The 21,617-nt window shown below is 51.0% G+C and overlaps 1 protein-coding gene and 1 long non-coding RNA gene across 3 annotated transcripts in view; both read left to right on the forward strand.

Annotated features, from left to right (window-relative positions):
- Nucleotides 1-11,759, forward strand: part of DOC2B (double C2 domain beta) — a 37,667-nt gene extending 25,908 nt beyond the window's left edge. The window contains exons 7-9 of the mRNA XM_030922713.1: nucleotides 6,232-6,313; nucleotides 7,183-7,279; nucleotides 7,874-11,759. Coding sequence (XP_030778573.1) covers nucleotides 6,232-6,313; nucleotides 7,183-7,279; nucleotides 7,874-8,010 — 316 coding nt within the window. The 3' untranslated portion in view covers nucleotides 8,011-11,759. The remainder of the gene's footprint in view (nucleotides 1-6,231; nucleotides 6,314-7,182; nucleotides 7,280-7,873) is intronic.
- Nucleotides 11,760-13,565: 1,806 nt separating this feature from the next.
- On the forward strand, nucleotides 13,566-21,045 carry LOC115894734. Of its 2 annotated transcripts, none has more exons than XR_004054879.1 (3): nucleotides 13,566-13,700; nucleotides 14,659-14,779; nucleotides 20,989-21,045. It is a non-coding gene; the product is annotated as an uncharacterized LOC115894734 (long non-coding RNA). The 2 variants fall into 2 exon arrangements; XR_004054880.1 differs by lacking the exon at nucleotides 13,566-13,700 and adding an exon at nucleotides 13,709-13,764.
- Nucleotides 21,046-21,617: the final 572 nt, after the last annotated feature.

Raw genomic sequence — 21,617 nt, forward strand, 5'->3', positions numbered from 1 at the left:
ATGTGTAGAATATAGTACTATGCAGTTAAAAATGAATAAATTAGAACTAGATGAATTATTATAACATGGACAGCTGTTGAAGACACACCAAATGACACACAGTAGGATACTGGTTTGTGTCTATATATTTTTTCTTCTGACTTGTCATTGACTTGAATGTCATTCGTATATATCCTTGCAGGAGGATATGCAACCTGAAGCCCAAATGGTGTGGTTTTGTTTTTTGTTTGTTTGTTTGTTTGTTTGTTTGTTTTTGAGACAGAGTCTTACTCTGTTGCCCAGGCTGGAGTGCAGTGGCATGATCTCAGCTCACTGCAACCCCTGCCTCCCAGGTTCAAGTAGTTCTCGTCCCTCAGCTTCCCAAGTAGCTGGGATTACATGCATGCATCACCATGCTCGGCTAATTTTTGTATTTTTAGCAGACAGGGTTTCACCAGGTTGGCCAGGCTGGTCTTGAACTCCTGACCTCAAGTGATCCGCCCGCCCTGGCCTCCCAAAGTGCTGGGATTACAGGTGTGAGCCACTGTGCCCAGCCTATGGTGTGAAACTTTTAAACCAGTTTCAGTGCTCACCTGCCAGATGGACAGGAATTCCAGGGTCACCTGCTGGGTTGCCCAGAAAGCAGAGTCTTACCTGCTGTGACAGACAGTCTGGTCAACTTCCACAGGCAAGCAGGGGGCCGCCTGGGCAGGGCCTGTCTGCTGTACCACAGGCTCCTCCCTGCCACAGGTGGCTGTTGTGGGTGCTGCTGGACTCCTGCAGCTGGGTCCCACCTGCCAGCCACGGGTCAGGTACCGTGGTCTTTCAAAGTCACACCAAGCTGTGGGCCACTCCCTGTATCTGAGCCACACCTCACCTGAGACCTCCACATCTGTTTCAGACTTCCTGGGTGAGACATGAGGGCTGCTGCTCGGGTCACCTCAGGGGTCCCCATCTCTGAAAGGCCCCTTCATGGACCAAGGGCCTTTTCCTCACTAAAAGCAGGGGAAATAAGGGCACAGGTTAGATGGTAAAAGGGGCACCCCTCAGCTGCATCCTAGACCTGGAAGAGAGTGTGACCTGTGCCCCAGAAGAGAGGGAGGGACGTATCCAGCGGTTGATGCTGAGGGTCAAAGCTAGATGGGTCAGGGCCTTCTGTCTGCACCATTATTTTTATTTATTTTCTTTATTTCTTCCTATCTTTTTTGAGACAGTGACTCACTCTGTCACCGGGCTGGAATGCAGTGATGCGATCATAGCTTACAACAGCCTCAAACTCCTGGGCTCAAGCAGTTCTTCTTCCTCAGCCTCCCAAGTAGCTGGGACTACAGGTGTGTGCCACCATGCCTGGCTAGTTGTTTTTTGTATTTTTTGTAGAGACTGGGTTTTGCCATATTGGCCAGGCTGGTCTCAAACTCTTGGACTCAAGCAATCCTCCTAGCTTGGCCTCCCAAAGTGCTGGGATTACAGGTGCAAGCCACTATGCCCAGCTATGCACCGTTATTTTTATAAACCTCATCTCTGGTGACAGTTGCCCCAGTTTCCCTGGAACTTGACCCCAGGCCCAGCTCTTGAGGGTTTATGGGGAAACCCCAGGAGTAACAATGCCTGTGACAATCGCTGACATGTCGAGTTACACGTAATATCCCTGGGCAGTGCGATGGCTGAGTGTGACCCTCCCAGCAGCCTGTGCAGTCGCTGCTGCTGTTATCTCCATTTCATGCCAGTGAAAATGGCGGTAACTGGCAGTAACTTGCTGTGCCACCCGGGGCAACTCCCTTCTCTGGCTCTCTTATGTATAACCAGAAGGGGTTTCTTCTCGAAGCCACAGGCAAGCGGAAGGTGCTGTGCAGAAGGCCAGAGGTACATGGCACAGGGTGGCTCCATGAGCTCCAGGGGCCAGGACCACTGTCCTGACAGCAAGGGAGAGAGAGACGCCACAGGGCAGGCCTCAGGGGCTTTGCAGGGTGTGCTCAGGGAGGGTGCTGAGGGATCTCCGCAGAGGGGTCAGGTGAGGAGGGAAGGGCGCTCCTGGCAGAGAAAACAGAACAGAGGGCAACACTGGTGGCACTGTGTATAGCTGAACGTGCTGAGGCTGGTGCCTGTTGTGGAAGTCTGGTGGTTGAGTGAGGGGTCAGCAGATGGGCGCAAGTTGTCCAGGCTGAGGGCGCAGAGATCCCAAAACAACTTTCCTTCCAGGGGCCTATGAAGGCAGGGCATGCGGGACCCTTCTGTCCTTGCCCCTCACCCGTTACCAAACGGGCCACGGACAATTCACAGCAGACACAAAACCAATACGTAGCAAAATGGCCAAGGAGCCTAGTAAGTAACTAAGGAAATCCTCTGTCTCCGGGTGGTGGGCTTAGGGGAATCTCCCCAACCTTTTTTTTAAATCAGGTTTATTGAGGTACAGGTTGAGTGTCCCAAATCCATGAATCCAAAATCCCAAACATTTCAAGCATCGACATGACGCTCAAAGGAAATGCCCATTGGAGCGTTTGGGATGTCAGATTTTTGAATTTTTGAAATTTTGAATTAGGGATGCTGAACTGGTAAATATACTGCAAATATTACAAAATATGAAAAAAATCAAAATGCAAAACATCTGGTCCAAGCATTTCAGATAATGGATCCTCAACGTGTATCATTCATGTCCAGTGAGTTTTTCTTTTGTTTTCTTTTTTAGAGACAGGGTCTTGCCCTGTCGTCCAGGCTGAAGTGCAGTGGTGCAATTATAGCTCATTGCAGCCTTGAACTCCTGGGCTCAAGCGATCTTCCCACCTCAGCATTGTGAATACCTGGGACTACAGGCATGCACCACCATGCCCAGCTAATTTTTAATTTTTTGATAGAGATGGGGTCTCGCTGTATCATCCAGGCTGGTACAGTCTTGTTTCCACCGCCACAGTCAACATACAGAATATGACCCCAGGAAGTTCCCCAGCCCCAGGCAGCCACTGACCTGTTGTGTGTCTTCATAGTGTTGCCTTTTCCAGATGTTCCCATGAAGCAGTCACACAGTGTGTCTGCGAAGCCCTGTGAGTCAGACAGTGTGTCTGCGAAGCCCTGTGAGTCAGACAGTGTGTCTGCGAAGCCCTGTGAGTCACACAGTGTGTCTGCGAAGCCCTGTGAATCAGTGTGTCTGCGAAGCCCCGTGAGTCACACAGTGTGTCTGCGAAGCCCCGTGAGTCACACAGTGTGTCTGCGAAGCCCCGTGAGTCACACAGTGTGTCTGCGAAGCCCCGTGAGTCACACAGTGTGTCTGCGAAGCCCCGTGAGTCACGCAGTGTGTCTGCGAAGCCCCGTGAGTCACGCAGTGTGTCTGCGAAGCCCCGTGAGTCACGCAGTGTGTCTGCGAAGCCCCGTGAGTCACGCAGTGTGTCTGCGAAGCCCCGTGAGTCACGCAGTGTGTCTGCGAAGCCCCGTGAGTCACGCAGTGTGTCTGCGAAGCCCCGTGAGTCACGCAGTGTGTCTGCGAAGCCCCGTGAGTCACGCAGTGTGTCTGCGAAGCCCCGTGAGTCACGCAGTGTGTCTGCGAAGCCCCGTGAGTCACGCAGTGTGTCTGCGAAGCCCCGTGAGTCAGGCAGTGTGTCTGCGAAGCCCCGTGAGTCAGGCAGTGTGTCTGCGAAGCCCCGTGAGTCAGGCAGTGTGTCTGCGAAGCCCCGTGAGTCAGGCAGTGTGTCTGCGAAGCCCCGTGAGTCAGGCAGTGTGTCTGCGAAGCCCCGTGGGTCACGCAGTGTGTCTGCGAAGCCCCGTGGGTCAGGCAGTGTGTCTGCGAAGCCCCGTGGGTCAGGCAGTGTGTCTGCGAAGCCCCGTGGGTCAGGCAGTGTGTCTGCGAAGCCCCGTGAGTCAGACAGTGTGTCTGCGAAGTCCCGTGAGTCACGCAGTGTGTCTGCGAAGCCCTGTGAGTCAGTGTGTCTGCGAAGCCCTGTGAGTCACGCAGTGTGTCTGCGAAGCCCTGTGAGTCAGACAGTGTGTCTGCGAAGCTCTGTGAGTCAGTGTGTCTGCGAAGCCCTGTGAGTCACGCAGTGTGTCTGCGAAGCCCTGTGAGTCACGCAGTGTGTGTGCGAAGCCCTGTGAGTCAGGCAGTGTGTCTGCGAAGCCCTGTGAGTCAGGCAGTGTGTCTGCGAAGCCCTGTGAGTCACGCAGTGTGTCTGCGAAGCCCTGTGAGTCACGCAGTGTGTCTGCGAAGCCCTGTGAGTCACGCAGTGTGTCTGCGAAGCCCTGTGAGTCACGCAGTGTGTCTGCGAAGCCCTGTGAGTCACGCAGTGTGTCTGCGAAGCCCTGTGAATCAGATAGTGTGTCTGTGAAGCCCCGTGAAGCTGGCTTCTTTTACACCGAGAAATGCGTTTGAGATTCATCTGTCAGTTGCATGTACCAGGAGTTTTATCCTTTCTATTGCTGAGTGCTCTTCCGTTGTGGATGAGTTCCCCGGTTGAAGTATGGTTGTTTGCAGTTTTTGGTGGTGGTAGAAAGCTGCAATGGACAGGTTTTTGTGTGGACATATGTCTTCATTTCTCTCTCCTAATCCCAACTTCTGTCCATATGCATTTTCTAGTGCTTCTATAATAAACCAGTATTATTTATGCCATGAAAGTCACAATTTTAAAATATGCAAAGTAAAGCAACTATGAGATATCATTTTCTGCCTCTCAAACCAGCAAGGATTTTTTAAGTGATAGCATTCAGCTTTGTCACAGGCACTGTGTGTCAACCATGCAGCCTTCCTGGAGAGGAACTGGCAAAATAAGCCAGATATGGACGTGCCTTTGGGCGGTGCCTTCACTTCTAGGGATTCAGGTATTCGTTGGACAGATGTTTGTTCAGCTCCCCAGTGCCAAGCGCAAGGAGTTGGTAGTGGGTGAGACCGCAGAGCACACTCAGCAGGGTCAAGGCAGTTGTCATGCAATTATCCATGCGGGAAGAGGGGGAGTTTTGCAAAGAAGTTGAGGACCTCTTGTCCCCTTCTCCAGCCTGCACATGACCTCCCTGTCATACAGAAAGAAGCCTGAGCCTGGCTTCCAAGCACCACGCTTGTGCTTGCCGGCTGTGTGACCTTGGGCAAGTCCCTCCACCTCTCTGGGCCTCAGAGGAAGACAGCTGTTCTGCATCATAGTCTAAGGCCTTAATGGCTGTGGAGGGAAGAATATCTGTGTGGCCTCCCTGTTACTGCACAAAAGGTCTTGTCCTTCCTCAAAGCTCCAACGAGGTAGTCGTGATGGTTGTACAACTCTGGAAGTCTACTAAAGGCTACTGCGTTTTACACTTCAGAAAGATTGATTTTATGGTATGTGAATTGTATCTCAAGAAATCTGCTATTTTATAAAAGAAGCTTGAGGCTGGGCGCGGTGGCTCATCCCTGTAATCCCGGCACTTTGGGAGGCTGAGGCAGGTGGATCACCTGAGGTCAGGAGCTTGAGACCAGCCTGGCCAACATGGTGAGATCCTGTCTCTACTAAAAATAAAAAAATTAGCCGGCCGTGGTGGCAGGTGCTTGTAATCCCAGCTACTTGGGAGGCTGAGGCAGAAGAATCGCTTGAACCCAGGAGGTGGAGGTTGCGGTGAGCTGAGATCCCGCCACTGCACTCCAGCCTGGGTGACAAGAACGAAACTTCGTCTCAAAAAAAAAAAAAAAAAAAAGTCTGGGCACGGTGGTTCACGCCTCTAATCTCAGCACTTTGGGAGGCTGAGGTGGGTGGATCACAAGGTCAAGAGATCAAGACCATCCTGGCCAACATGGTGAAACCCCGTCTCTACTAAAAATACAAAAATTAGCTGCGCATGGTGGCGGGTACCTGAAATCCCAGCTACTCCAGAGGCTGAGGCAGGAGAATCGCTTGAATCCGGGAGGTGGAGGTTGCAGTGAGCCGTCTCAAAAAAACAAAGTTTGAACAAGTGACCAACTCTGCTAAAAGCTCTGTTCTGCTGGGAAATGTGAGCCTGATGAAAATGAGGCTTCCAGAAATGAGGAAAAATCCCTTCCCTAGGGGGATGGAGGCCCCCCCCCCCCACCATGGTTAACTTCAGGAATGTGTGTGTGAACAGAGGTGCGGTGGATTAAGGGACCACTTGCTTCTCGGAAACAGTGTCTCGCCTTTGCCACAAAGTAGCGTTGGGAACATGCAGTGATGAGGACAAAAGACGGGTCCAGGAGTCTCTCCAGGGACAGAAAGCCCTTCAAATCCCTGCTGGGTTGATCTATACCCCGTAGCATGTCGCCATCCTCTGCCTGTCCCTTGGATGTAATTCCAGATACCTGAGGCCAGATGTGGACAAGAAATCCAAACATAAGACAGCAGTGAAGAAAAAAACTCTGAACCCGGAGTTTAACGAGGTATGAGGGGCTGGTGAAGCGTCATGAAGGCCACTCCTCTGCCCCAGGGCGGTGGGGCTGTGGCTGGGTTTTCAAAAGGTCATGGTGGGATGGGGAGGGTGGTCAGAGATGGTGGGGGTGGGCCGCACCGAGCCACAGACACAGGGGAGCTGGGGGACCCCTGGAAAGCTCTTGGCAGGACTTGTCGGATGTGGGGCTGGGGAGAGGGAAGTGTTGAGGGGTGTCCTGGGTTCCTCATGGAAGCCACAGGGCAAAGAGGGGGTGAGGAAGATGGGGAGAAGCTCTGTGTGGGACAAGGGGACTCGAGACACCCTGGGGCCCCAGGAAGGTGTTCAGCCCAAGGTGGCGAGTACAGCTGGAACGCGTTTCCCCCCAAGGAACAAGAAGGAAAGAAGAGCGGAGGGACCTTGGGTAGAGCCCACGCCACACCAGTGATCCAGAGGCAGGCAGGCAGGGGAGGTCGAGAAGATGCTTCCAGGGAGTGAGGGGAACCCCGGATGGAAGGGAGGGTCCCAGAAGCTGTGGAAAAGAGGGACCCACAGAAGGGAGGGGTCAGCAAAGCCAGGCCCGAGAGAGGCCCAGGACGACAGGGACTGTGGGACAGGCAGTGCCTCTGCAGTAAGGAGGCTCCCGGGATATGGGGAGAGCAGGCTCAGGGACAAGGAACATGTGGGCGAGGGGATGGGGGCCCTGAAAACCCCAGCTGAGCTCGGGGAAGTGGGCGAGACATGTGAGCATCCACTCGTCGTCCACCCTGAGCACTGATCACCCCGTCCCCCGTCTCTCCCTACACCTCATACCCCTCCTGGCCACCGGCCAAGGCCCAGGCCTCGTGGCATCAGGCCCTAACATTCCCTTCTGACCAGCAGGAGTTCTGTTACGAGATTAAGCATAGCGACCTGGCCAAGAAGTCCCTGGAGGTCACCGTTTGGGATTACGACATTGGAAAATCCAACGATTTTATTGGTAAGGGGGGCACAGTGGGAGCACCGTCTCGCTGTGTGCCTGTCCTGGATCAGGCCACAGCCCTTCCTTCCTGGTCCCTGGGGAAAGCTGGAGCCACGAACCACCTGCCCCCAGACCTGAGGGGCCTCAGACCTCCAGCCTGACCGTTGTGCCCCAGGAAGACACAGGCCCAGAGAGGGAAGGAGTTCTGGGAGGGTCACACAGCACTCTGTGGTGGAGCACAGACCAGAGACGACGATGGGCAGTGCCTCGGGCTGGACTCTGAACCCTAGAGGCCCCAGATTCCTGGTGGGCCTGGTGGCTGTGCACAGTGGGGCTGCCCGGCCCTTTCTCCCCTCTTCGGGCCCCATTCCTTGACCCCTGACACTGCCTCTGCACCCTGCCCCTATCCCTGCCCTGGTGGAAGAGGGACAGGATGGCTGGGCCCTGACGGGGCTGGAGTGTGGCATGGAGGGCAGGTCCTGTCCATGCTCGGAACCCAGTGGGCAGTGGGAGAGGCTGGCCTTCGAGCACAGAACCTGGGAGGGGGCACGGGTCCCACGCCTGGGAGTCAGGAGTCCCTGTGCCGCGGCTGCCCCTCCTGTCCTCCCGCAGGTGGCGTGGTTCTGGGCATCAACGCCAAGGGGGAGCGCCTGAAGCACTGGTTTGACTGCCTGAAGAACAAGGACAAGCGCATTGAGCGCTGGCACACACTCACCAGCGAGCTCCCGGGGGCCGTGCTCAGCGACTGACGGCCGCCTGCCACTGCCACCCCCACCGCCACCTGCGCCCAGCACGGCCGGCCCAGCCTTCCCCAGCAGCCACCAAGGCCTGTGGCCCCCACACTGGGGGAGATCCAGAACCCCTGCTTGGACCCAGAGCCACTGCAGTCCCCGCTTGGAGGACGTGGAGGGCTCAGCCACTCTGGGACGGGGAGGGCAGGGAGCTGGGGGTGCTCTCAGCCCTCTGGGGCCCAAGAGGCCGGTGGTGGAAGGAGACCTCAGCACCTGCCCAGGGGAAGGGGACAGGCCCATCTGGGAGGAAAGACCTGCTGGAGGCCAGCCCAGGCTGAGAGGGCAGGAGTGTGGGGGCACCCTGGGGGACAGTGGGAACAGAGGAGGGAGGTGGTGAGCAGGCAGACGGGGAGGACGGGACCTTGAAGACAGACTGCTCCAGCCCAAGAAAGGCTGACCGCATCCCTCATCTCCATCGCTGCTGGGCCGATGGAAGAAGCGGGCCTGCCGGCCGAAAGTCTGCAGAGTTCCCGGAGGCTCCTGATGAGGGTAAATTGGCACATGCTTCACTCAGTGATTCCACAAGCCCTGCGGGTGAGTGAGACGCAGGGCCTGCCCTCAGGGAGTTGCCGTCTGGTCAGGGAGCTGGGAACAAACCACTCCAACTGGGGTGAAAAATACCGAGACCAGCCTGGCCAGTCTGCAAATACCATGGGCTCTGCTGACTGCTGGGAGGTCAGGGAAGGCTTCCTGGAGGAAGCAGTGCTTCTGTAAGGCCTTGGAGGGTGAGTGGGGAGTTCTAGGCAGCAAAGGGGAAAAGTGACCCAGGCAGTGGGAATGGTCTAAAAAGGCCTGGAGGAGAGAGAAGGCCTATGGGGCTGGGGAACTGTGGACCCAGGGTCTCCTCTCTGAGGCAGGGTTTGTTAGGAAGGTGTGAGGCTCGAGGCAGGAGGTGGGGGAAGTGATGGAAGCACCAGGAGAAACTGGTGCTGGTGCAGGGCCAAGTTCAGACCTCAGACCCAAGTATCCCACTTTGATCTCTTTCTACTCCTGAGGGACCTCGAGGACGGAGCCCGCCCCTCCTCCTTCCCGGCGTAAGCATCAGATCAACTGCAGTGGGGAAAAGGGTCCCTTGTGCTTGGAAAAAAAGCAAGCATTCCTATAGGTTCTCACTCTGCCCTTTCCCTTCCCCTCCACTTCCTGGCTCACACTGAGGACTGGGGGCCTCCAGGTGCTTGCTCATGGCGTCTTGGTCCTACCACCACCACACATGTCCCTTCTGGGAGTAATCAGTGGCAGGCCAGGGCCTTGTCTCTGGGGAGGCCTGTGGGGCTGGCTCCACCCTCCAGGAGCTGAGCAGGAATTGCCCTGCCTGGTGGGCCTGTCTGCTTCCCTGAGTTAGGCTCTCCAGGAGGCTTGAGAGTATCTTAGTCTTGGGGCCCATGCCTGAAGCCCACAAACTTTCCCTGCCTACCAAGGGGCCCCCAGGAACACCGGGTGAACAAATGCAGAGCCAAGGCGTTGCACAGCCAGAGTCCTTTTTCTCAGCCCATCAGTGTGTGATGGAAACAGAGGCCCAGAGAGTTAGGTGACCTGCTCAGGGCCTTCCAGCCCCCACAGAGCTGGAACCAGGATCCACAGCCCCCAGCCCAGAGTGCTGGACCCCACACTTCAGGGGAATTGCTGTGCTGAGCTCACATGAGAGAGGTCCTGCTAGCTGCCAGCCTGGGGCTCACCCGCCTGCTGCCCACCCCTTCAGCACCGGTAGAGGGACTGACAGGCACGATGGTGGGGACTTGCACTGCAGACACAAAGCACACCACCACCTGAGGTGCAGAGTCATGATTTGAATCCCACCAAGTGCCCATCATGCCTTACCCAGGTTGCGGGGAAAACAGGACCCCAGCCCCCACACGGTCCCTGGCCACCTGCTGCTCATGGAGCCTTGTCTCCCCACCTTTAGGAAGGATTTTGTGTGTGAAGGCTTTCGCATGCACTTGTCTGGACGCGTCTTCACAGCCCTGCAAGGTGGGTTTGATTCTCATCCCCATCTTGCAGGTGAAACATGTTCCCAGAGTCTGAGTAGTTTGCCAAGGCCACACAGCCAGGAAGGGGTGAGCCAGGACTCAAACCCAGGTCTTATGACTGCCACTTTCTCTCTCTGGGGGTCGGTACCCCCAGTCCCTTCCCTCCTGGTCTGTCAGAGACTCAGCAGAGACCCCAGGTGTAGGCTCAGTAAGCTCGGTGCATGATGGAGACCTGGGGTCTTGCCACTGTCCTGCCCCCTCGTCCACTGGCTTTGAAACCATCTCTGCTACTTCAGGCTTCCCCAGAGGCGCCTAACCCGGCCCCAAAATTCAGCCACCCCACCCTAGCCTCTGGGGGCTGAGGCAAGGGCCCCTCTTTTCTCCACACAGAGTGGGCATCCTCTGGGGGCCTAAGGTAAGACGTGGTCTATTTCTAAAAGTTCTGGTGTCTACTTAAGTTCTGGGCATCTTCTTAGCTTTGCTTTTTTTTGTGGGTCTCATTCAGAGAGGAGACTTGACAGCCTCTCTGAAGACACAGAAGTGAATGGCAAAGCTAGAAGAGGCTGCACCCTCCACCTAGCATGACTTCCTTATAGGCACATAGGGAACTTGGGGCCTATGGGCGGAAGGGGCCTGCAGGGGCACAGCTGGGACAAGAACGCAGAACTCCAGCCCCCCAGTCCGGGGCCCTCTACTGCCCAGGCTGCACAAATGGGGCTGGGCCTGAAAGATGGGGACAGTCAGGCTGGGAGGCGGGATCACTGGCCATCCCGGGGGCAGCACGGGCACTTGGGCAGGACCCCCCCCCAGGAAGTTCAGAAACCTTCCTTCCCCAGGATCCCAGCACCCTTCTAGATCCCGTGCAGATTGTCTTTCTGTTAAAGCGCTTTGAGGCTGGGCGGGATGGCTCACGTCTGTAATCCCAGCACTTTGGGAGGCCGAGGCGGGAGGATCACCTGAGGTCGGGAGTTCGAAACCTGCCTGGCCAACATGGCGAAACCCCGTCTCTACTAAAAGTACAAAAATTAGCCGGGCGTGGTGGCGCATGCCTGTAGTCCCAGCTACTCAGGGAGGCTGAGGCACGAGAATCGCTTGAACCCGGGAGGTGGAGGTTTCAGCGAGACAAGATCACATCACTGCACTCCAGCCTGGGCGACAGAGCAAGACTCCGTCTCAGAGAAAAAACAAAAAAACGCTTTAAGAAGCTGCAGAAGCGGCTCTGCCTTTGACCCCGGGCATCTTTACTCGGGTCCGTCAGCCCCACAAAGACAGGAAATCTGATGCCAAAAAAGTCATTCCAGATGTCAGCAACCAGGCACCGCATCCGGCCCCGTCCCGCCCCCCGCCCTGCCCTCCGCCGGCACTAGCCAATCCCCGACGGGCCCGTCTTCCAGCCCCGAAGCGGTCACCTCCTGACCTCTAGTGGCGAACCTGGGGAACTGCGCCCCGGCCCGTCCGCCCGCCGAGCGCAGGCCGTGCATGCCCTGCCCGTTCTTCGCAAACCGAGCGAACCTCCCGATGCATGGACTGTGGCTGTCGTCGACGCAGACTCTCGTGCACTGCTTAACACCGTTTTGCTACCATGTGACGGCTGCAGACACTGCCCTCAAACTGCAGCCCCACACACAAGTTTTGTACTTTGGTCTGACCTACCCGAAGGTGTCCTTTTTAAGTCTCATTTGTTAATATTTATAATGACATATAATCCAAAGTAAATGGAAACATCATACTGCGATCTCATTGCCTTGGCGAGACGCTCACCTTTTAATAGATTTGAACGGGGTGGGGGCGGTGGCTCACGCCTGTAAGTTTTTGGAGGTCGAGGTGGGAGGATTGCTTGAGGCCAGGAGTTTGAGACCAGCCTGGTCAACATGGAGAAACCCCGTCTCCACACACACACACACACAAAATGACAATTAGCCTGGCGTAGTGGCACACACCTGTAGCTCCAGCTATTCGGGAGGCTGAGGTAGGAGGAGGAAGATTGCTTGAGCCTGGGAAGTGGGGGTTGCAGTGAGCCAAGATCATGCCACTGCACTCCAGCCTGGGCAACAGAGGGAGACCCTGTGGGGGGGGGAAAAAAAAAAAAGATTTGTAAGGGTTGGAGGGGAGGGGGAAAGAGGGAGGAAAAGCAACTGACAACTACTCCGGATATAGTCTTGTTACTCTTCACCAGGAACCCGTTTGAGGTAGGCCCTCAAGTTACAGATGGGGAAACTGCGGACCAGAGAGGTTAAAATACTTGTACAGAATCACACGGCTGGTCGATGGCAGAAGCAGGATTCAAACTGAGACCACCCGAGACTTTTTGCACCAGGACCTGTTGGCCATGCTGTTGTCCAGTCATCCACCAAACAGCTGTGGAGTATTGACTCAAACGCCAGCCCCTGTCTGAGTCTCCAAGGGAGTTAAATGTTGGAAGGTACTTTAAGACACGTATTGTGGGCCAGGCGCGGTGGCTCAAGCCTGTAATCCCAGCACTTTGGGAGGCCGAGACGGGCGGATCACGAGGTCAGGAGATCGAGACCATCCTGGCTAACATGGTGAAACCCCGTCTCTACTAAAAATACAAAAAAACTAGCCGGGCGAGGTGGCGGGTGCCTGTAGTCCCAGCTACTTGGGAGGCTGAGGCAGGAGAATAGCGGGAACCCGGGAGGTGGAGCTTGCAGTGAGCTGAGATCCCGCCACTGCACTCCAGCCTGGGCGACAGAGCGAGACTCTGTCTCAAAAAAAAAAAAAAAAAAAAAAAAAAAAAAAAAAAAAAGACACGTATTGTGTAGGTTTTGAGGGGGAAAAAACCTTGCTAACACAGTTTATTAAATACAGTTGATTGTACATCATTCTTTAGGTCAGATAGAAACTTCTCAAGAGATACAAGCCTTTGCTTTCTAACATTGACTAACGAAGAAAATGTATGTCACTGAATGTGCAAACCTCTCAATCTCTTTCCTCTATGTCTCCCCTCAGGGTCAGGGTCAGGGTCAGGGTCAGGGTTAGGGTCTAGGATCAGGTTTAGGGGTTAGGGGTTAGGGTTCAGGCTTGGTTTCGCACTAGGTCCAGGTCTAGGTCCGGGTCAGCGTTTCGCATTTAGTGAGGGTTTGGAGTTTGGTTTTGGCTGGGTTAGGGTGGGTTAGGACTCGGGTCGTAGTGTTACGTTGGTGCGTGGGCATCCCTGCTGTAATTTCCTTTCTGGTTGTCACCGTGACCGTAACCCTAATTCTGGTTCCACTGCACTCCCCTGTTCAGTTGTCAGGGCTCTTTTCACGGCTGGCTCCATTCGTTGCTCTCTCCTCCTACTTATCTCGCCTGTCCAATCGGCAGAGCTCTCCACCTTCTTGTTCCGCCCTCTTCTCCCTAACATCCAATAGCAGCCTTCTCCGCAGTCCTTGCTCCTACCACTCCTTCTCTTGCCCAATCAGCAGGCTCTACCAATGCTCACTCCGCCCACTTCTCGCTCTTGTCCAGTTGGCAGGGTCTCCTCAGTGCTCGCCCCACCTACTTCATCCTGTCCCATTGCAGGATCTCAGTGCCAGCTCCGCCTGCTTCTCGCTCCTATCCACCCAGCAGGCTCTACCCAGTGCCCACCCTGCCCACTTCTCTTTCTTATCTAATGACAGGATCTGCTGGTGCTCACTCCGCCCACTTCTCTCCCCCAGCCAATCCGCGAGCTCTGCCAGTGCGGTGCGTTCCTGTCCTTGGAGGAGGGAGCCCGGGGTCTCTCGGGGAAATGGAAACACTGGCTCGGGTGTGAGGCTCGTTTCCTTGAGACGCGGGCAGAAGAGCTCTTCCGCCGCGCAGTGGTTTTGTGGGGCAAAGGCCGCGCGGTTCCGCAGGCCCGGACCCTGCAGGGACTCGGGGGGGCGCGGCCGCTTTGTCCGGGTGGAGCGGGGGCCCGCCCGGCGGGAAGTGTGTGCGGCTGCGCAAATGGCCCCGCCGGCACCGCGCGGGCCCGGGAGGGGGGCAGCCTGGGGAGGCAGCGGCTGCGGGTGCCGCCCACGCCGAGCGCTCTCTGTCTCTCCGAGCTTTTGCTCCGGACTCGTTCCTTCATCCAGGGCGCCGTGCGCCGGGTGCCGTCGCTGCTGTCGGCTCAGAGGCTCGGCTGGGGTCCGTCCCTCTCTCGGTGGAATGAGCTGTCAGCCGCCTCCGCGCACACCTGTGCTCAAGGAATGGAAGCTGGGCTGGCTTCATGCCCCGGGAAAGGGACTTTTGGCACCACCAGCGATTGGCAGACCAGTTGCACACCAGCTTAGCTGTCAGGCTTATCTGAAGGACAAGTCCTCCTGCCTCCAAACAGCAAAACCTCCAGCGCGGCTGGAAGGCGGAGCTGTGGCTGCCCATTTGCATTTCGAAGTCACTGTGTGGTAGGGCCAGGAGCTGAGCTGGAGACGAGGGCATCGTGTGGCCAGAGGAGGGTTCAGTGAGTATATTTGAGAGGTGAACCAAGCACCAGGTTTTGGGGTGTCTTGGTTGATAGTAATGGATTGTTGGTTCAGACCAAAGACATGCCAAGAAAGAAAGCATACTGGGATGGCCCCGTGGCAACAGCCTTTTCCAGCCAGCAGGGCTGCTCTTGCCTGCTGGGAAGGAGGCTGGGACCCGGAGCCTCACTAAGCCTCCCCTCCCATCTCATCACTTGCAGAGGGACCTGAGGAAAAGGGGCCTCCACAATCCCAAGAGACAATCCAAGGACCGTGGGAGCTGCTGGCCTCAGCCCCGGACTCCCCTGGAGCTGAGACAGTTTCAAAGCCACTGGCGGCCAGGTACTGTCATCCCATGGCCGTGGGACCATCTCACGTGATCAGTTCCTCTCTCCTCAGATGAGACTGGAGCGTGGCGTGGGTGTGGGGGTGCCAGGACCCCGACATGGGGACGAGGTCAGACCCCAGGGAGGGGGAAGCCACCAGCAAGGAGCCCACATCGGGGACCGGGGTCGGGGGCTTTCTGTGACCCTACAGTGCCCCTGCAGCCTGACTCATCACCAGAGTTCATGTCTGCTTTGGAGAATGAGGGGACAGACTTAGAAGGAAACACATGCAGGCCTGACACCTAAAGACAAAGCCAGCTGTCCCTGTGGTTTATTTCTAGTATTTTGTCTGATTGCTTTTCACTGAGTCAGTGATAGCCAAAGTCTCTAGTTCCTAGTCCGTACCAGTGCTGTTTGGACTCTTCCTGCGCTCCGTGCTCTTCCTATGATGAAGTGAGAACTCGATGTAAGGACAGGAAAAGGGTAGCCTGGCCCGCTCTGGGGCAGAGTTCACGTAGGGTCAGCCCATGGCATGTCTGGCCATCACGCCTTGCTCACTTCAGCTCCTCCTTTTCCTTGTACTGTTATGACATCAGCGTCTCTCCTGACACCACCTGTGCCTGCTCATATTCAGGCCTGACACTGCCCAGGTGTGTGACCCTAGGCAGGTTCACAAACCTCTCACCTGTAAAATGGGAATGGTGCTAGGACCTGCCATGGGGTGGTTGCAAAGCTTAAGTGGGGGTGGTTAAGAAAAACCTAGGAACACCAAGGAGCATCATTGAGCACAGTGAGTATTTGTGGAATATTAATTCTTAATTCTTTAATAATTCCCTAATGAATTATTTACTTAATTGCTTTAGGATCAGTCATCATTTATTCACTCAACTGTTAGGCTCTTAACATTTTCAGTTAGGTTAGGGATAGCATAGGGTTAGGATTGTTAGGGTTAGGGTTAGGGTGGGGATTAAAATTCTATATGAGATTTGGGTGGGGAAACAGAATCAAATCATATCACTTCAATATTTTATATTAGGAGTTATAGAGATGTTGAACTCATATTCCTCATAGAGGTTAAAAACTATATGATGATGAGAAGTTGTAGTTAGAAAATTTATTTATTCTATAAATTTATCTTTGACTGTTAAATCCCTTGCACAATAAGGACCCGTATTCATTAAACTGAATGAAAGATTCTGAGAACAGTGTGGTGTGACTAAGCTATTACCACACCAGCTCATTTAATCCTTACCAACTGATAACTCTAGTGCCCACATTTTACTCATGAGGAAACTGAGAATTAGAAAGTAAAATATCTTGCCTAGGCTCCCAGCTAGCAAGTGACCTATCCCAGGCTTGAGTCCAAAATTATCTCCTGACAGATCTGAAGTCTTGGACTTTCAATTACTATTCCTATCCAAGTCTATCATTTCGGATGTATTACCCGGGTGACAGGGTGAGACCCTGTCTCAAACAAAAAAACAAACCCAAAAAGTTGGCTTGTGAAAAGGAGGAAAACTAGTTTTATGTGGTGTTATCAAGAAGTGAGAAAGGAAAATGTCTTGATCTTAGAGCATGATCTGATACTTTAAAAGTTGCTGAGAGGTCAAATAATGAAGGCAGATGAGGCCTTTTGAGCTTACTGGTGACCTTCATATGAGCAATTTCACTGTTGGAGTGAGGTGAAGCCATGTTGGTGTTCAATTACTCAATATTATTCAACATCCCTTCATCCTAAAAACTCTCAATAAACTAGGTATTGATGAACATATCTCAAAATAATAAGAGCTATTTATGACAAACCTACAGCCAGTATCATACTGAATGGACAAAAGCTGGAAGCATTCCCTTTGAAAACTGGCACAAGACTCCTATTCAACATAGTATTGGAAGTTCTGGCCAGGGCAATCAGAGAAAGAAATAAAGCATATTCCTATAGGAAGAGAGGAAGTCAAATTATCTCTGTTTGCAGATGACGTGATTGTATATTTAGAAAACCCCATTGTCTCAGCCTAAAAACTCCTTAAGCTGATAAGCAATTTCAGCAAAGTCTCAGGATACAAAATCACTGTGCAAAACTCATAACCATTCATATACATCAATAGACAAACCAAGAGCCAAGTTATGAGTGAGCTCCGATTCACAATTGCTACAAAGGGAATAAAATACCTAGGAATACAACTTACAAGGGATGTGAAGGACCTCTTCAAGGAGAACTACAAACTACTGTTCAAGGAAATAAGAGAGGACACAAAACAATGGAAAACCATTTCATGCTCATGGATAGGAAGAATCAATATCGTGAAAATGGCCATATTGCCCAGAGCAATTTATAGATTTAATGATATTCCCATCAAGCTTCCAGTGACTTTCTTCACAGAATTAGAAAAAGCAACTTTAAATTTCATATAGAACCAAAAAAGAGCCCATGTAGGCAAGACTACCCTAGGCTAAAAGAACAAAGCTGGAGGCATCACACTACCTGACTTCAAACTATACTACAAGGCTACAGTAACCAAAACAGCATGGTACTGATACCAAAACAGATATCTAGATTAATGGAACAGAACAGAGATCTCAGAAATAACACCATACATCTACAACCATCTGATCTTTGACAAACCTGACAAAAACAAGCAATGGAGAAAGGGTTCCCTCTTTAATAAATGGTGCTGGTGAAACTGGCTAGCTATATTCAGAAAGCAGAAACTAGACCCCTTTCTCACACCTTATGCAAAAATTAATTCAAGATGGATTAAAGACTTAAATGTAAAACCCAAAACCATAAAAACCCTAGAAGAAAACCTAGGCAATACCATTCAGGACATAGGCATGGGCAAAGACTTCATGACTACAACACCAAAAGAATTGCAACAAAAGCCAAAATTGACAAATGTGATCTAATCAAACTAAAGAGCTTCAGCACAGCAAAATAAACTATCATCAGCGTGAACAGGCAACTTACAAAATGGGAGAAAATTTTTGCAAGCTACCTATCTGACAAAGGTCTAATATCCAGAATCTACAAGGAACCTAAATTTACGAGAAAAACAACCCCATCAAAAAGGGGGCATATCGCATCAAAAAGGGGGCAAAGGATATGAACAGACACTTCTCAAAAGAAAACATTTATGCGACCAACAGACACATGAAAAAAAGCTCGTCTCTGGTGACTAGAAAAATGCAAATCAAAACCACAATGAGATACCATCTCACACCAGTTAGGATGGTGATTATTAAAAAGCCAGGAAACAACAGATGCTGGTGAGGCTGTGGAGAAATGGGAATGCTTCCACACTGTTGGTGGGAATATAAATTAGTTCAATCATTATGGAAGTCAGTGTAGCGTTTGACCCAGCAACCCCATTACTGGGCATATACCCAAAAGATTATAAGTCATTGTACTATGAAGACACATGCACACGTATGTTTATTGCAGCACTATTTACAATTGCAAAGATTTGGAACCAAACCAAATGCCCATTAATGATAGACTGGATAAAGAAAATGTGGCACATATACACCATGGAATAATATGCAGCCATAAAAAAGAATGGGTTCATGTCCTTTGCAGGGACATGGATGAAGCTGGAAACCATCATTCTCAGCAAACTGGCACAGGAACAGAAAACCAAACACCACATGTTCCCACTCATAAGTGGGAATTGAGCAATGAGAACACATGGACACAGGGAAGGGAACATCACACACCGGGTCCTGTTGAGGGGTTGGGGGCAAGGGGAACGAGAGCATTAGGACACATAACTAATGCATGTGGAATTTAAAATCTAGATGACAGGGTGATGGGTGCAGCAAACCACCATGGCACATGTATACGTATGTAACAAACCTGCACGTTCTGCACATGTATCCCAGAGCTTAAAGTAAAAAAAAAAAAAAAAAAAAAAAAAATGCTGAAAAAAATTGCATAAAGCTTTGAAAAATTCAGGAAAGAAAAGTTTTTATTTACGAGAAATTATTTTTTAAATGACTGAAAACACCCAAATCTGAGGAAATACATGAGGGTCAGTGACCTTGAAGAAGGATGCACTCAAAGGACGAACATTATAGTCAATCATTGAAACACAATGACAAAGTGAGAATTTTGAAAGCAGCAAGAGAGAAGCAACGCATCAGTAAGAGTAACAGCTGGTTTCTCCTCAGAAACTGTGGAGGTCAGAAGGCAGTGTGATGACATATTTAAAGTCCTCAAAGGAAAAGAAAAACAAATGGTCAACCGTGAATTCTATATTTTGCAAAACTACCTTTCAAGAATGAAGGAGAAATTAAGAAATTTCCAGATAAACAAAAGCTGAGGGAGTTCATTACCAGTAGGCCTGCTTGTCAAGCACTGCTAAAGGGGCTCCTTCGAGCTGAAATTAAAGGACATTAGATAGTAAGTTGAAGCTGTAGTTAAAAAAATAACAATAGTAGAGGTAACTTTATAGGTAAATATAAAAGCCAGAATTATTACATTTGGGGTTTGGCTTATAACTTCTCTCTTTTTCTAATATCTAATATGCATAAAACAATAATAATAAATCTATGTTACTGAGCATATAATGAGTTAAGATGCAATCTGTGACAATAATAACATAAAGGGGGAGGGACAGAGATGTGTAGGAGCACAGTTTTATGTGCTGCGGAAACAAAGTTGGCATTATTCAAATTAGACTTATCAGTTTCAAATGTTAATTGCAATGCCCAAGGTTACAATTTATGTAAAAAAATATACAGCAAAAGAAAGAAGGATATCAAAATGTTACACTAGAACAAGTTAGCCTAAAAGGGAGTAATGGGGGAATTAAGTAGCATAAAGCTTTTAGGACATATAAGAAAAAATAGTTAAATGACAAAAGTAAATTTTTCTTTGTCAATAATCACATTAAATGCAAATGGATTAAACTCAGTAGCAGAGATTGGGCGCTCAGATTAAAGAGACCACATCCATCTATAAATATGTGCTACCTGAAAAGCCTCACTTTAGCTATAAGGTCATAAGGAGGCTAAAAGTGTAATTATGGAAAAAGTTATTCCATGAAAATGTTAATCAAATGAGAACTAAGGTGACTATTTATTGGCATGCAAAATAGACTTTAAATTTTTAAAAGTTCATGATATTAAAAAGTTCTATTTTGCAAGAAGATATAACTATAGTAAAACTATACATAACTAACAACAGAGCCCCAAAATATATGCAGCAAAAATGGACAGCAGTGACGGGAGATATATACACGGTTAAACAATAATTGTTGAAGACTTCCGTACTCTACTTTCAGTAATCAATATGACAACACAACAAAAGATCAGTAAGGAAATAGAGAACTTGGTCAGCACTGTATACCAAATAGACCTCACAGACACACACAGAACAGCAGAATACACATTCTTCTGAATGGCACGTTGAATATTCTCCAGGATATTATGTTATCCATATGTTAGGCTATAAAATAAGTCCTAATACATTTTAAAAGATTGAAATATTTCCAGATATATATTTTTTATCATAATGGAATGAAAGTAGAAATCAACAAAAGAAGCAAAGCTGCAAAGATCATATGTGACAAATAATACTTTTTTTTTTTTTTTTTTTTTTTTTTTTTTGAGACGGAGTCTTGCTCTGTCGCCCGGGCTGGAGTGAGAGGCACCATCTCGGCTCACTGCAAGCTCCGCCTCCTGGGTTCACGCCATTCTCCTGCCTCAGCCTCCCGAGTAGCTGGGACTACAGGTGCCCGCCACCACGCCCAGCTAGTTTTTTGTATTTTTTTTTAGTAGAGACGGGGTTTCACCGGGTTAGCCAGGATGGTCTCGATCTCCTGACCTCGTGATCCGCCCGTCTCGGCCTCCCAAAGTGCTGGGATTACAGGCTTGAGCCACCACGCCCGGCCCGACAAATAATACATTCTTAAATGTGACTCAAGGAAAAATATTACAAAGTTAGAAAATAAGTGGTGAAAAGCAAAAATGAATATATAACACACCATAATGTATGAGTGTTCAGGACATTTATAATCATAAACGTCTACCTCAAGAAAGAATACAGATATTAAGTCAGAAACGTAATTTTCCATATAAGGAATTCTAAACATTACAGTGCACTAAAGCCAAACCTAGCAGAAGAAAGGTAATAACAATTAGAGCATGTAAGGTTTTTGTATCCGTTTAAATGCCGAAAGGACAAGACGAGGCGGTGTGGACAAACATGCTGCTTGCTGTTTTTTTTAGACGGAGTCTCGGAGTCTCACTCTGTCGCTAAGGCTGGAGTGCAAACGTGCAATGTCGGCTCACCGCAACCTCTGACTCCCAAGTGCAAACAATCTTCCTGCCTCAACGTCCTGAACAGCAGGGACTACAGGTGCCTTCCCCCACGCCCGGTAATTTTTTGTATTTTTAGTAGAAAGGGGTTCGGGTTAGGTGTTAGCAGTTAGGGTCTGGGTTAGGATTGAGGGTGAAGGCTAGGGTTCAGGGTTGGGGGTTAGCAGTTCAGGTAAAGGTTAGGGCTAAGGGTCAGGGTCTGTGGTCAGCATTAGGCTTTAGGGTTGGGTATCAGCGTTTGGGTTCAGGGTTAGGCTTTAGGGTTGGGGGTTAGCGGTTAGGGTTAGAGGGTTCGGTTAGGGTTAGGGTTAGGGTTTCGGGTGAGGGTTCAGGTTCGGGTTAGGGTTAGAGTTCAGTTAGGGTTAGGGTTAGGGGTTAGGATTAGGGTTTGGGGTTAGGGTTAGGGTTAGTTTAGGGTTATGGTTAGGGTTAAGAGTTAGGTTTAGGGTTAGAGTTAGGGTTAGGGTAGAGTAGGGTTATCGTTAGGGTCAGGGTTAGGATAGGGTTAAGGTTAGGATTAGGGCTAGGGCAAGAGCTAG

This window comes from Rhinopithecus roxellana, chromosome 19 (genome assembly GCF_007565055.1).
Source record: "Rhinopithecus roxellana isolate Shanxi Qingling chromosome 19, ASM756505v1, whole genome shotgun sequence".
Classification (NCBI taxonomy): domain Eukaryota; kingdom Metazoa; phylum Chordata; class Mammalia; order Primates; family Cercopithecidae; genus Rhinopithecus; species Rhinopithecus roxellana.